The sequence below is a fragment of the Puntigrus tetrazona genome, chromosome 20 (genome assembly GCF_018831695.1).
Source record: "Puntigrus tetrazona isolate hp1 chromosome 20, ASM1883169v1, whole genome shotgun sequence".
Classification (NCBI taxonomy): Eukaryota; Metazoa; Chordata; class Actinopteri; order Cypriniformes; family Cyprinidae; genus Puntigrus; species Puntigrus tetrazona.
This window is the reverse complement of record NC_056718.1, coordinates 14,434,215-14,446,655: the sequence shown is the minus strand read 5'-3', so window position 1 is coordinate 14,446,655 and position 12,441 is coordinate 14,434,215. Positions and strand designations below refer to the sequence as shown.

At 36.3% G+C, this 12,441-nt stretch overlaps 2 protein-coding genes across 3 annotated transcripts in view; both read left to right on the top strand.

Annotated features, from left to right (window-relative positions):
- Positions 1–730: 730 nt before the first annotated feature.
- LOC122324589 (damage-control phosphatase ARMT1) lies at positions 731–5,123 on the top strand. Of its 2 annotated transcripts, none has more exons than XM_043219123.1 (6): positions 731–845; positions 935–1,005; positions 1,422–1,527; positions 1,654–1,895; positions 2,900–3,066; positions 3,391–5,123. In XM_043219123.1, the coding sequence occupies exons 2-6, from the start codon at positions 953–955 to the stop codon at positions 4,167–4,169; spliced, it is 1,347 nt and encodes a 448-aa protein (XP_043075058.1). In that variant the 5' UTR covers positions 731–845; positions 935–952; the 3' UTR covers positions 4,170–5,123. The 2 variants fall into 2 exon arrangements, with proteins under 2 accessions (XP_043075058.1, XP_043075057.1); XM_043219122.1 differs by having other exon boundaries at positions 811–831.
- Positions 5,124–6,865: 1,742 nt separating this feature from the next.
- LOC122324587 (estrogen receptor-like) overlaps positions 6,866–12,441 on the top strand; it is a 21,349-nt gene continuing 15,773 nt past the window's right edge. The window contains 4 exon segments of the mRNA XM_043219120.1: positions 6,866–7,278; positions 7,281–7,740; positions 9,433–9,656; positions 11,653–11,769. Coding sequence (XP_043075055.1) covers positions 7,257–7,278; positions 7,281–7,740; positions 9,433–9,656; positions 11,653–11,769 — 823 coding nt within the window. The 5' untranslated portion in view covers positions 6,866–7,256.

Genomic DNA, 12,441 nt, shown 5'->3' with positions numbered 1-12,441 from the left:
AAGCTGTGTGTTAGGGCCATGTGGTCTGGAGGGGAGATAAAGGCATCTGGGACTATGGTTTCTGTTTCCAATTTACGAAAATCACATTAGCATCATTAAATATGGTTTAGTTAGAATTACTGCAGCTGTCTGTAGACAGAATAATAAAATCTACTGGTTTAGAAATAAGCATAGTATCTATATCAAGCAAGCAACATTTTTTTTGTGCATACAGAGATTAAATATACAAAACACGGGTTTGTTTTGTATATTTAATCTCTGTATGCACTAAAAAACTTAACCTTTTTAAGATAATGGCTTATTTTCAAATTTCCTTGTACTTTATTCATTCATTATAGAGGTCCATGAAAAAAAATCTTGCTTGGATTGTACTAGGTGTTGTTTAAAGTATAAGTACTAAAACCAAACTGATTCTCTCTGGTGATTTTCGGATAAGCTATTGTTTAGCTGTGTGGCCGGCTGGACACCCAGCTTGATTAGCTGAAAAGTGCCCCAAAATCCTCCAAAATCAGCCAACAGACCAAGCTGAGACCAGCTACCGGTTAATATCTTTTCTCTACACATTTGATCAAGCATATTCAAATTGAATATATGTAAAAATGAAATATAAATGCTTGTTAATTGTAACAAGATACTGTCCTGTCTCGGAGACTGTGTGTTTGTGTATGGACGGCAAGGCTCACAGACCGGCGTTTCTTCGCATGGCCACTAGAGGACAGTAATGTCAACGATAAAGCGTATCGCGGGCTAAAGTTGACCCATGATCCTCATCAGACTACAACAAAATAAAATGCTAACTGGTCTCAGTGCAGGTGTTCCTACGATATGCGAGTAAATGGCACAGAGTGTGTTATTATTATTTTATATATTCCCGTTACATTAAGAATTGGCCGCCGACCGTTTTCAAATAAAGTTTATTGAATATCTCTTCTAGTCCTTCCTGTTTGCAAAGATGGAGGCAGAGGGAACGTCGGTCCCGCGCTCACTCTCTGCTGAGTTTGAGGGGTATGTTTTTATGACCACAGACATTCGCTGGCGCTTCACAGTTTATATTGTTTTTTTGAAAACAAGCTGCGAATGTATTGTCTGTTAACGTGTCGTGAATTTACAACGCATGTGTTTATTTAAATAGGCACGTCTGACAATCTGTCAATACCGTGTTTCAAAACAACCCAAAAGGTCTCTCTTACTTGAACCAGTCGCCATTTATTGGCAACTTTGGTATAAATGCAATGTCGAAACTCGCATATAATGCTAGAAATGCGGTCTATATGGTTGACCAAGAAGGTTTTGAATGGCCATGCTGCTGCTCGATGTGGATGTAATGATTCTGACGTTATCAAGCACTTTTAACACCTACTAATGGACTTTATTTATCGACACGATTTACGTCTAAAATGTTTAATGTTCCCTATTTCTAGGTCCTTTGCCTATCTGACCGTGAGAGACCGACTCCCAACCATACTCACAAAAGTAATAGACACATTACACCGCAATAAAGACAATTTCTTCAAAGAATATGGAGAGGTATACATGCTGTTCGCGTTTTACATTTAGCTGTGTTATAAATTCATGTTATCATAAAATAAAACAGGCCTGCCTGTCTATTTTTCCTCCTAGATTTTAACTTTTTTGTAATGTTTTTTTTTTCAGGAGGGGATCCAGGCAGAGAAGACGGCCATCTCTTTCCTGTCCAGGCTGAGGAATGAACTGCAGACAGACAAACCTGTGCTGTCTCTGACTGATAATGCAGAGGACTCCGAGGCCTGGAATGAATACTTGCGAAAACAGCAGGACCTGATGGAAGACGGGAGGCCTGTCAGCTGGTTCAAGTCACCATGGCTCTATGTGGAGTGTTACATGTACCGGCGGATCCAGGAGGCTCTGTATATGAAGTACGGCAGTAATAATTTCACTCAATGTACACAATTTAATTAAAGGTTAAAGTATCCTAAAATTCAACTGAACATTATTATTTAATAGTAAAAAGTAAGTTAAAACCCAGTTTTACAGACAAGGTTAAGCCTAGTCCCAGACTAAAATGAAGTCTCATCTGAAATATCTTAAAATATGTCGGTGTCATTGCAGGTGTGTGTTTTAACAAAATATTTTTGGCAAGGCATTTTAAATATCTTAATTTAACTAAGCTAAGCCCCTTTTCTGAAAATGGTCTAAAATAAACAAATTTTCTATATAAATGATATGCTCAATCATTAGAAAAGTCATCTTAGTACTTCAGTTTTACTTAAAAGTCTGAGTATCTTAATGTTACATACATTTAAGAATAGACAATAAGTATTTTTATTTTTAATTGAAGTAACAATGAATAATTGTTAAACTGAATAATAAGAACAAATTAAATCACATCTATCTCAGGTGTTTTCAACCAGCCTATATAAGGTTCTAGGAGAGTATTATCAAGTATAATCAAATCTAATAATGTAAATGTAATGTTTGTTATATAATTAAAATGGTATAATACAGCTATAAATTATTTTATTATGAATAGAGATGTTGTTACTACTGAGATGTCTCTTCACGTGGTCTTATGGCAATTACATTTAGAATTGAAATGGTATTAATTAGATATTTAAAACAGTTAAATTCATAACAGATTTTTATCAGGAAGAACACTGAAAAATGGACACATCTAAATGAATTTAAATGAATCATTTGTCTTACAAATGCTATAGTGTTGCAACTGATAAAGAAGTTTTAAATATTTTTTTAGTGTTGTAATTTAAAGGAACTGATGGTCATTTAAAGTTATATCATAAATGTAGTATTTTTGTAATTTAAATTTTTTTACAATTTTTAAAAAAAAAAATCAACCAAGATTAATTGTAGCCATTAGTGTATTTAAAAATTGTTTAACTGACTTGTTTCATTTTGTTTCAAGTCCACCGATGGATAAGTTTGACGCGTTTAAGGAGGGAAAGACACAAAGCTTCTTCCAATCTCAACAAGCCATTAAATCCCTCTGCACATACCTTCAGGAGCTCATCACCAACATGGAGAACATGACCGAGATTCAGCTGCGAGACAACCTTCTCAAATTACTCCAGGTTAGTGTCTGATCTTCACTGCAGCAATAATGATCCCTGCCATTAAAAACTATTGTTATTGGGACATTATGCTTATGACATCAGAACACAACGTCAAAAACTAGGAAAATCGTCTTGTTTGTGTGGAGATTGAATTCTAATTGAATTCATTGAGCCTTGAGCCTAAATAATCACATCTTTAATTTAGAACAGAGAATCTTGTTACCCAAATGCCATCCGGTTTGTGGTGCCAAGTAACCTGCCTAGGGGTGGCTCTTGTGTACTTTATTGATATTACACTGTTGGTGATGGCGACGCATAATCTGGTTTACTGTGTATTTTGAAGTCTCTCTGTGGGGAAACAAGTGTGATCTGTCCATCTCTGCCGGTCAGGACAACTCTCAAAAGTCCAGTCCCATCGATTCTCTTCCTGATCTCCAGCGCTTCATCCTCGTGGATGACTCCAGCACGGTTTGGTCAACACTGGTTGCTTCTCAAGGATCAGGATCATCTGGGATGAAGCATGCCAGAGTGGACATTATTTTAGACAATGCTGGTTTTGAGCTCGTTACCGATCTAGTCCTTGCTGACTTTCTTGTTTCTGCAGGACTAGCCAAGCAGGTCAGATTTCATGGCAAGTCCATCCCATGGTTTGTCTCAGATGTCACCAAACAAGACTTTGAGTGGACCATCATGCAGACCGTGGCAGCCAATCACAAGTGGATGTCAGCCAGCGGTGTCCAATGGAAGCATTTCATGAAGGAGGGCACATGGTCCTACCATGACCACGCTTTTTGGACCTTGCCCCATGAGTTCTGTGACATGGCGGTGGATGCAGCTGATCTCTACAGCACTCTCCAGGGCTCTGATCTGATCCTCTTCAAAGGAGACCTTAACTACCGGAAGCTTACTGGTGATAGGAAATGGGAGCACACAGTTGCGTTTGATCAAGCGCTGAGGGGGTTCCAGCCTGCCCCTCTCTGTAGTCTCAGGACACTGAAGGCTGACGTTCAGGTGGGCTTAGAGCCAGGCCAGGCCGAGAAGCTCATCTCTCAGGATCCAGACTGGATGACTAACGGCAAATATGCTGTCATTCAGTTTTCCAGTCCACGCAGAAAACAATAGGGTCTTTTTTTTTAAAGAAAAGCGAGTCCTCACTAAAGAGGAAATTGTTGAGAATGAAGAGATAAAGGAATAAAATGCACTGAAGATGCTGGTTTAGTTACCAACATGCCAAACAAGTGTGGTGTTGCTTTCACTTTGCTTGTGTAAAAGTTTTTGTTTGAAAGCAAATTACATAATGAATCCAACCGATTCTGCATATCAAACACTGAAAATAGTCTTTGCTGACAACTGATCACAGTATTTTTTTTTTTAATATATTTTCTGTTTGCACTGCTGATCTGTATTGTGTAAGTACAGTTACTTAAACACACAGATGTAAACGTGGCAAAAAAGAAAACATGATAAAAATCCAATGTGTTGTGTGGTAGGATACACAGTAAAAAATAATGAAACTGAATTTTAACTTCTAGTTAAAAGCTGATGACCAAAACACCTTCAGAATAGTGAAACAGGTATATGCATTTTGGGCTAAAAATGTGCAGTATATAATTTTTTTTCTTCAAATGTAGTAATTTATGGGCGTAGCGTGGAGTGCATAATTGAAAATAATGTATAAAGAATAAAACAATTCTAGCAGAGTGATGGCAATATGGAATGTATGAGGGTTTTGAATGTAGAGGGATGAAAAAAGCACAAATTCACAATGATCTACTAATGTCATCATAAGGAAATGCTTTTTGCTTATTGGCTGAAAATACTGTAAAAAAATACTGGCCATACATATATCATCTCAGAGAGTTTTTGTTTACACAGTTTGGATTGACTAGCACTTTCAAAGCAAGTTTACCAGGTTTTCTGGTGTGTGTTTGGATGAAAGCTTCACCATGATTTCTTTTAGCTTATTTATGAGCATGCTGGAAACGGATGAGAGTCAGGATATCGTGTATGTACTCATACTTGTTAAAATGCTGTTTTGAAAATTTAATGCAACTTAATAAAGATTAGAAAAACAAATCTTGGAAATGAATCCCTTTGTAACCGAGTTTAAAAATTAGCTTTAGAGATGCAATTAATTTCTTTTTCTAAATAAGTATGTTCTTTTTACAATCATCGCACACTGGCAGAAGTGTTCCTGCTACAGGCTCATGCTGCTTGTTGACCTATCCTTTGAGAGCGCAGTTTTTTTATTATTATTATTTTTTGTATGGATGCTTCATGGGTCTTCCAAGGAGCCTTACCTCCATTCTACAGAGCAAAGAAAAAACCCCAAAGAATTGACGTTACGTAATAACCATGTGAACACTATCTTTTTGTGTTTAGGGGTCAGCAGAGGACTGTGTACATTCTGTTTTTTTTTTCTGAAAATCAAGGCCATGGTTTTGGTCTTTGAACTGTTCTAGCTCTCTTACAGCAAGAGCTAAGCTCAAAACTTAAAGATGTCAGCGGACCTTGTTGTTTATTTAGTGCGTTTTTATCAGAAACCTGATTTTGGGTACATCATACACACTGCATCACATAAAAGGTTATCATTACATTCTGTTTTATTATCAGCTCTAAACAAACATGGCTAATAATAGTCTAGTTTTAAACGAATGCGTTAGCAGACATTTTTGAGGACAGTGCTGCATAAATTTTAATTAAATTATTTAAAAGAAAAATGTATCCACTACTTGTGATTGTCCTAAATTTGTAATATTCAGTACTGTTTTAGAAAATTCTATTTTCACATTGCATTTACTTGAAACAATGGGATAAATTAAGAGTGCAATACTGTTAAATATGAATACAATTTAAAATATTGAGTTTTTTATCTTACATTTTTACCATTTTTAACTAATCTATTCATATGATGTCAAATCTGAATATTAATAATTTTTACTCGTTCTAATATGCTGACTTGGCACTAAAAACATCTTAACATTATGCATTATGTTGAAAACAATACTGGTTAATTGAATACACCCTTTGTGAGTTAAACATGTTCATTTATTTATTAGTGTATATTTAACTGAGTCATTTAAGACAGTACTACTAAGTCTGTAAAACGTTCTTATAATGTTCCTTTTTAATTAGAGAAATAAAAACTCAATTACTCAAGCATTCAACAAAGCATTTAATAAAGAGCACCAAAAACCTACACACTTTCCGGTTTAGCTCTAAATAGCTGCCAGTACAGAGAAATGATTAAGATCAAATAGACTTGTTTTTCCCTCGAGATAAAGAATATTTTATTCCCTTATTTAACCTTTTACAAAAATCTTTCCAACTATGTAATCATGCATAACCGCATGTGAAGTGGTTTTAAAACACATCACCTGTAAAATCCAAAGGTTTTGGCGAGTGAATCAGACGTGACCTCCTATCTCTTGTTTACCTGGTTGCCATGACCTGCTCTGAAGAGTGACCGCCAGTATCGACCTGGCTGCCTTTAATTTGTTTACCTCCTTTTTTTTTTTTTTTGTCAGAGCCACAAACAGTGAAAGCAAGAAAGAGGCAGGAAGTCAGAGATACATCAGCAAGGGGATGCATCCAGACTAGTTGCGATGAGGCTAAACTTATAAATCAGAGAACTGGTTTGAATTTTTGGTAAGGACTATAAAGGATTTAACAACCCATTCTTGTCTTTTTAGTTTCCACAAGAATCAATGTTGCATGTGTCTTTTGCTCTAGTGGATTATAATCACGCATTTCTTTCTATTAATAGAAGTTTCAGTTGTGTTTCCTTTCCTCTTTTTCCTGTTTAATAGAAAAGCTCCACACATCAGACTTGACATTTTGTGCCGCTGCTCATATTTGTTTCTTCCTTAAATGTAATATTTAACGCTACAATAGGGCATCTTTGTTCGAATACTGAAAAAAAAAGAGATTAAGAAAAGATTAAGAAATTAAGAAAGAGACGGAAAAGCAGCCTCACATATCTTAGAAAAACATCACACTTTGTCCTTTCAGCTCAAGGCAGACTGGAAGAGAGAGGAAGGGATTTTTTAGTTTTAAGGAGGAGTAGGCAGAACAGCGGGGTGGAAGCAAACAGAACAAGGGGAAGAGAGTTTGAAAAAGACAGTGGGAGGTAAAAAAAAAAAAGAAAAAAGACTGAGCTTAAAAAACGGTCTTTTGGTGGTTGCTTATGAACAGATAGTACCTTAAGTCATGTCGGCTGCGTGTGTGTTTCCATGGTGATGTCTGGAGGGCAGACCAGCGGAGAGGCTGCTGGTGCCAGGCAGCGACGCAGGACCTGCTCGAACCCGGAGAGAGAAGATCTGGAGGGACTTTCTTTAGCACCCGCTGCCCACAAACTCTCGCCCATGTACCCTAAGGAAGAGCACAGCGCAGGAGGGATCAGTTCCTCTGTCAACTATCTTGATGGAGCCTATGAGTTCCCGAACTCCACACAGACCTACGGCACCTCGTCCCCCACCGAGCCTGCCTCGGTCGGATTCTACCCGGCTCCCCCGGACCCCCACACGGCCCCTGCTGAAGAACATCTGCAGACCTTAGACACCAGATCCGGCAGCCCTCTTATGTTCGCACCCTCCAGCCCTCAGTTGTCTCCGTACTTGAGCCATCATGGGGGACACCACTCGACCCACCAGGTGTCCTACTATCTGGACACCCCTTCTAGCACTGTCTACAGGTCAGTTCAGCTTTAAATAAGAGCTCTGCTAATGCTCATGTTTTTGGAGACTTATGCAGGTGAAGAATTCTATAGCTTTGAATGAACAATATACAAGTTTGTGAATTAATCAGACACAAATGATATATTGCTTTTAAGACATTTGATAGTGACTTGTTTGTCTATCAGCATCTAGTTTATGTAAACTATATAAGAGGTAAGAAAACAACAACATAAAAATATTGAGTGTTAATCATGAGTTGGTTCTAGACATCATTTACACCAGATTTCTGATTCATTGAGGCATAAAGTTTGGTTTAGCACTCAAATCTTGCTTGGATACCTGCTTACCGAGGTTGATTTTTAAAACAACACCTTACATGCTCAAAGCATACGATTCTGGCTCACTGTACATTTATACATTTTGTTAACATTTTGTTAATATTCATTTGGATACAAACCACGACTAATAATTAATAAATAATAATAATAAAAATAAATTGATGTAATAAATTGATAATAAATTGAGTACTATTATTAGCAACACATCGACACTTTAACTAAACTTGTAAAATTACACATTTTACAAATTACAAATGTAAAATTAATTTTTGGATTTTTTATTAATATTTCAAATGTAAAAATACATGATAAAACAAACATGTTTCACGTATTTCTTAAGCAAACATCTTTTTAATGTGCCTAATGGGTTATGGCTATAGATTTGCTGGTTGTGTATGACCAACATTTAATGCTAAATGCTCTTGATGGCATTTATGTTTCGTTTTGAATCAAAGAAAGTGTATTACTTCACATTACAGTGGTTTGCACATTTTTTTCCTGCAAGACGCGTTGGGTGCTCTCTGACTATCGTTTATTTTATTTCATTTCAAATGTTATTTTAGCTTTGTGCTGTTAATTATTAGAATTTCTTGGCTATTTGGAAAAAAAGAAGGTTAGGGAATTGTGTCTGTAGACCTTGAGGAAAGTACAATTGGTAAAAACAACAGCGGCACTGTCTGAACACACAGGGAGTACTTTTTTATTTTACTTTCCAAAGAACTGAAAGGAGATCTAGTTGCAGTTAATGGGTTAATTAAGTAGAGCATGCATTGAATAAACTATTATTAGTAAAGCCTAATGTTTATATTTGTGGTTTACTTCTGACAGATGAGAATATTAATTGATACGCTGCTTTAGGCTGCTTGGGGACCCCATGTTGTCATCTAAGGATATTGGACAGCACTATAGTTCATTTTTGAGGTTGTGCAATAAATCTGTTGAACATCAGAATTAAAGATAAAATAAACATTTACAAATACTGGAACAAGAGGTCAAAAGGAAATGGGGATGGCCACTGTTTGCAGTCACGTACTCATTGGATATTACAAATTTGTATCTAAAGATATTGCCTATAATGTATGTTTATTTATTTATGGGAATGCACAGTTTTATCGGTTATTGGACGATATTAGTTTGTTTTTTCATATATACCAGTGCAATTCTTTAATTTAATGAATTAATTAATTGCGCAGTTCTTTTATTTGACCAATTATTTTTAGACCTATTTCTTGTTGTTGTTGTTAATTGATATTTACAATAAGATGATAAAACTATCAACCTAATAACAGAATTGTAATATTGCTGAAGGTAGAGTGAATTAGGACACATCAGTCGGTTTCTGCTCTATACTCTCTCTCTGTGTGTGTGCAGGTCGAGTGTGGTGTGCTCTCAGCAGACAGGTATTGGTTTGTGTGAGGAGCTGTGCAGCCCCACTGACAGACAGGAGCTGTACCCCGGATCAAGAGCCGCAGGAGGGTTCGATTCAGAGAAGGAGATGCGCTTCTGTGCGGTGTGCAGTGACTATGCGTCTGGCTATCACTATGGAGTCTGGTCCTGTGAGGGATGCAAAGCTTTCTTCAAGAGAAGCATTCAAGGTTGTTCTGAATATCAGCGTGACTGTGATTGCTAGAAGTCTTGTTTTTGAATTAATTAGCTTGTGAATCGGTTTTTAATACCCGAGTCACGTAAAAAGAATGCCACTGTCGCCACCTACTTGGCGAATCGATGTAAAAAATAAAAAAAGAATAAGAAAAAGAATCTCCTAATACCGAGTGTTGCAAAGTACGCGGTTTGCTACTTTAACATTCTTTCCGCGGTTTAAGGCGAGCTCAGTATCGTGCGATTTAGCCCCTTGAATGCGACTTTTATCAGGGGAAACCCGCCTGGTTTACCCCACCGGAACGCGGTTTTACCGGGAATCCCCCTAAAAAGCGTTTGGGCTAGTTTTGAGTAGCAACTGAGCTACAGGTTTTGCTGTGAAAACCTGACAACCCTGCCAAAAAGCATTTTTAAGCTTAGCTTTCAGAACGTTTTCTCATTCGCAAAAACAAACAAAAAGCTCGAGAGCAACGGGCAATGTTTTACAGTGAAAATGATTTTACATAAGAAAGGAAACGCTGGCTCTGCGATTTTTTTTTAAGTAAATCATTTTTTTTGGTATTAAGACATGTATTATGTATTAATTGTAAGATTTCATTCCAGGGATTTTATTTTATTAAAAAAATCTTAAATTATCTTAAATCATACATAGGCTATTTTTGTAAAAAAAATACTTTATGAAACCCAAATCCAAATCGCAAAACGTGAACATATTTATTTGCTCTACTCTGCTTCTCTGTCATGATGGTCTTGATTTAATTATCAAGATATTAGGTCTGCGATGAGCTAACAAAAACAAATAAATAAAATCTTGGAAAAACCTCATAAATTTTCTTAGTTCAAATATGTGTCCAAAAAAATTCTATGGATGCTGGTAAAAAAAAAAAAAATTGAATAGTAATTTTCAAATAAATCCCTTTTTGCTTTCAATTTATGCAATTTCAAAAGTGTGAATGTATGCCACAGATAATCATCCTTGCATGTCCTGCACTGTCCTTCCCTTTAAAGCTGATAGAAAAAGGTGAAAATCAAAGTCTCCCGTGTGCTCTATCTGATGAAAGGCTGCCTGATATGTACAATAGAAGCACACAGATGTTTCTGCTCGCACCTTATTTGCGCTTTCTTTATCCTGCTGGAAGGGGGTGCAGATCTGGGTGGGTTTTGATGAGATGAGAGGCCGGCTGGATGTTATGGACTTGATCTTGGCATGCAAGCTCCTGTGAGCTCTTTCCTGGGGCAGATAACTGCTGCTGACTGCCATTCTGGTGAAGAAAACCTGGGGGGAAATGACTGTAAGTGCGTACCAGTCAAATGGGTTTTAGGGCTTTCACTCGGTGAAGGGAATTACAAGAAGTATAAGGGAGTGCAGAATGACAGACAGACAGACCATCATGACAGAGAAGCAGAGTAGAGCAAATAAATATGTTTACGCTTTGCGATTTGGATTTGGGTTTCATAAATTATTTTTTACAAAAATAGCCTATGTATAATTTAAGATGCGTACATGCAGTTGTTTAATAAAATAAAATCCCTGCAATGAAATGTTACAATTAACACATAATGCATGTCTTAATACATAAGATTTACTTCAAAGAATCCCGTAGAGCCAGCGCTTCCTTTCTTATGCAAAATCAATTTCACTGTAAAACATATGTGCATGGTTTTACACAGTGGTTTGGATATCCGTGTGTATGTGCTTTCGTGTAGGTCTGTGACATTTCTGGCTGAGACACAGTCATCTAATTCAAAATTTAATTTGGAGGGCTGGAACAGCATGTACCTGCTCTCAGCGCTTAATCAGATCCAAGGCCGTTGATGTGCTGCACTGCACTCTTTGTTGCTTCTGACACAACAGTATTTACATATCGCTAATACGAAGTTAAAAAAGGAAAACATCTCTGAAAGCTTCTTTAAAAATTACTTTACTGATTAAGCAAAACATTTGAGGGTTAACCAGTTATCGGAAACTGAAAATCATTTTTCTGCCTCTAGGTCACAATGATTATGTTTGTCCAGCAACCAACCAGTGCACTATTGACAGAAACCGCAGGAAGAGCTGCCAAGCATGCAGACTACGCAAGTGTTATGAAGTAGGCATGATGAAAGGAGGTACATAAAAAAAAAATGTCTTTGTCTCACATACACATATGCATCTCTTACAGTCTCCGACATTTAAACCAGTTTCCCTACTTCTGTTTAGAGTTGGGCAGCATTCAGTTACTCACTTTCAGTTAATTAATGTACATTTGAATGTAACTGGCCACAACAGTAAATGATTACTTTATGTATTTTTATTGTATTTATGTACTTATACTATTTAATTTATTTAACCTTTTCCATCTTTGTTAATGTTAACTTATTTAATTATGTGTGAGATTTAATTTAATTTATATTTGATGTATTAAATTGTATGCATATTTTAGTATTTATAATTAACAACATGTAAAATATTAAATAGTGATCACAAAGGTAGCTTTTTTATGGTAATTGTTTAGGTATAATTCACACTGAAATAATGGAAAAAAGACCAACCATTGATTAAAATATGGAAATAATTCACACTGAAACTAAAATAAAAATCATCATTTATGTAAATGTTTTTAAATTAAATACAATTTTTTTATTCTACACAAATTTGAAATATAAATTTGTATTTGGTCTAAAATGGTCTATCCTGTTTATGTGAAGTTATATTTAAAAGGTTCTCTTAATTTTGAATAATGCAAAACCAGGCATGACAAGCTTACCCTTTTAAAAAATGCATATACTAAAATGTATACA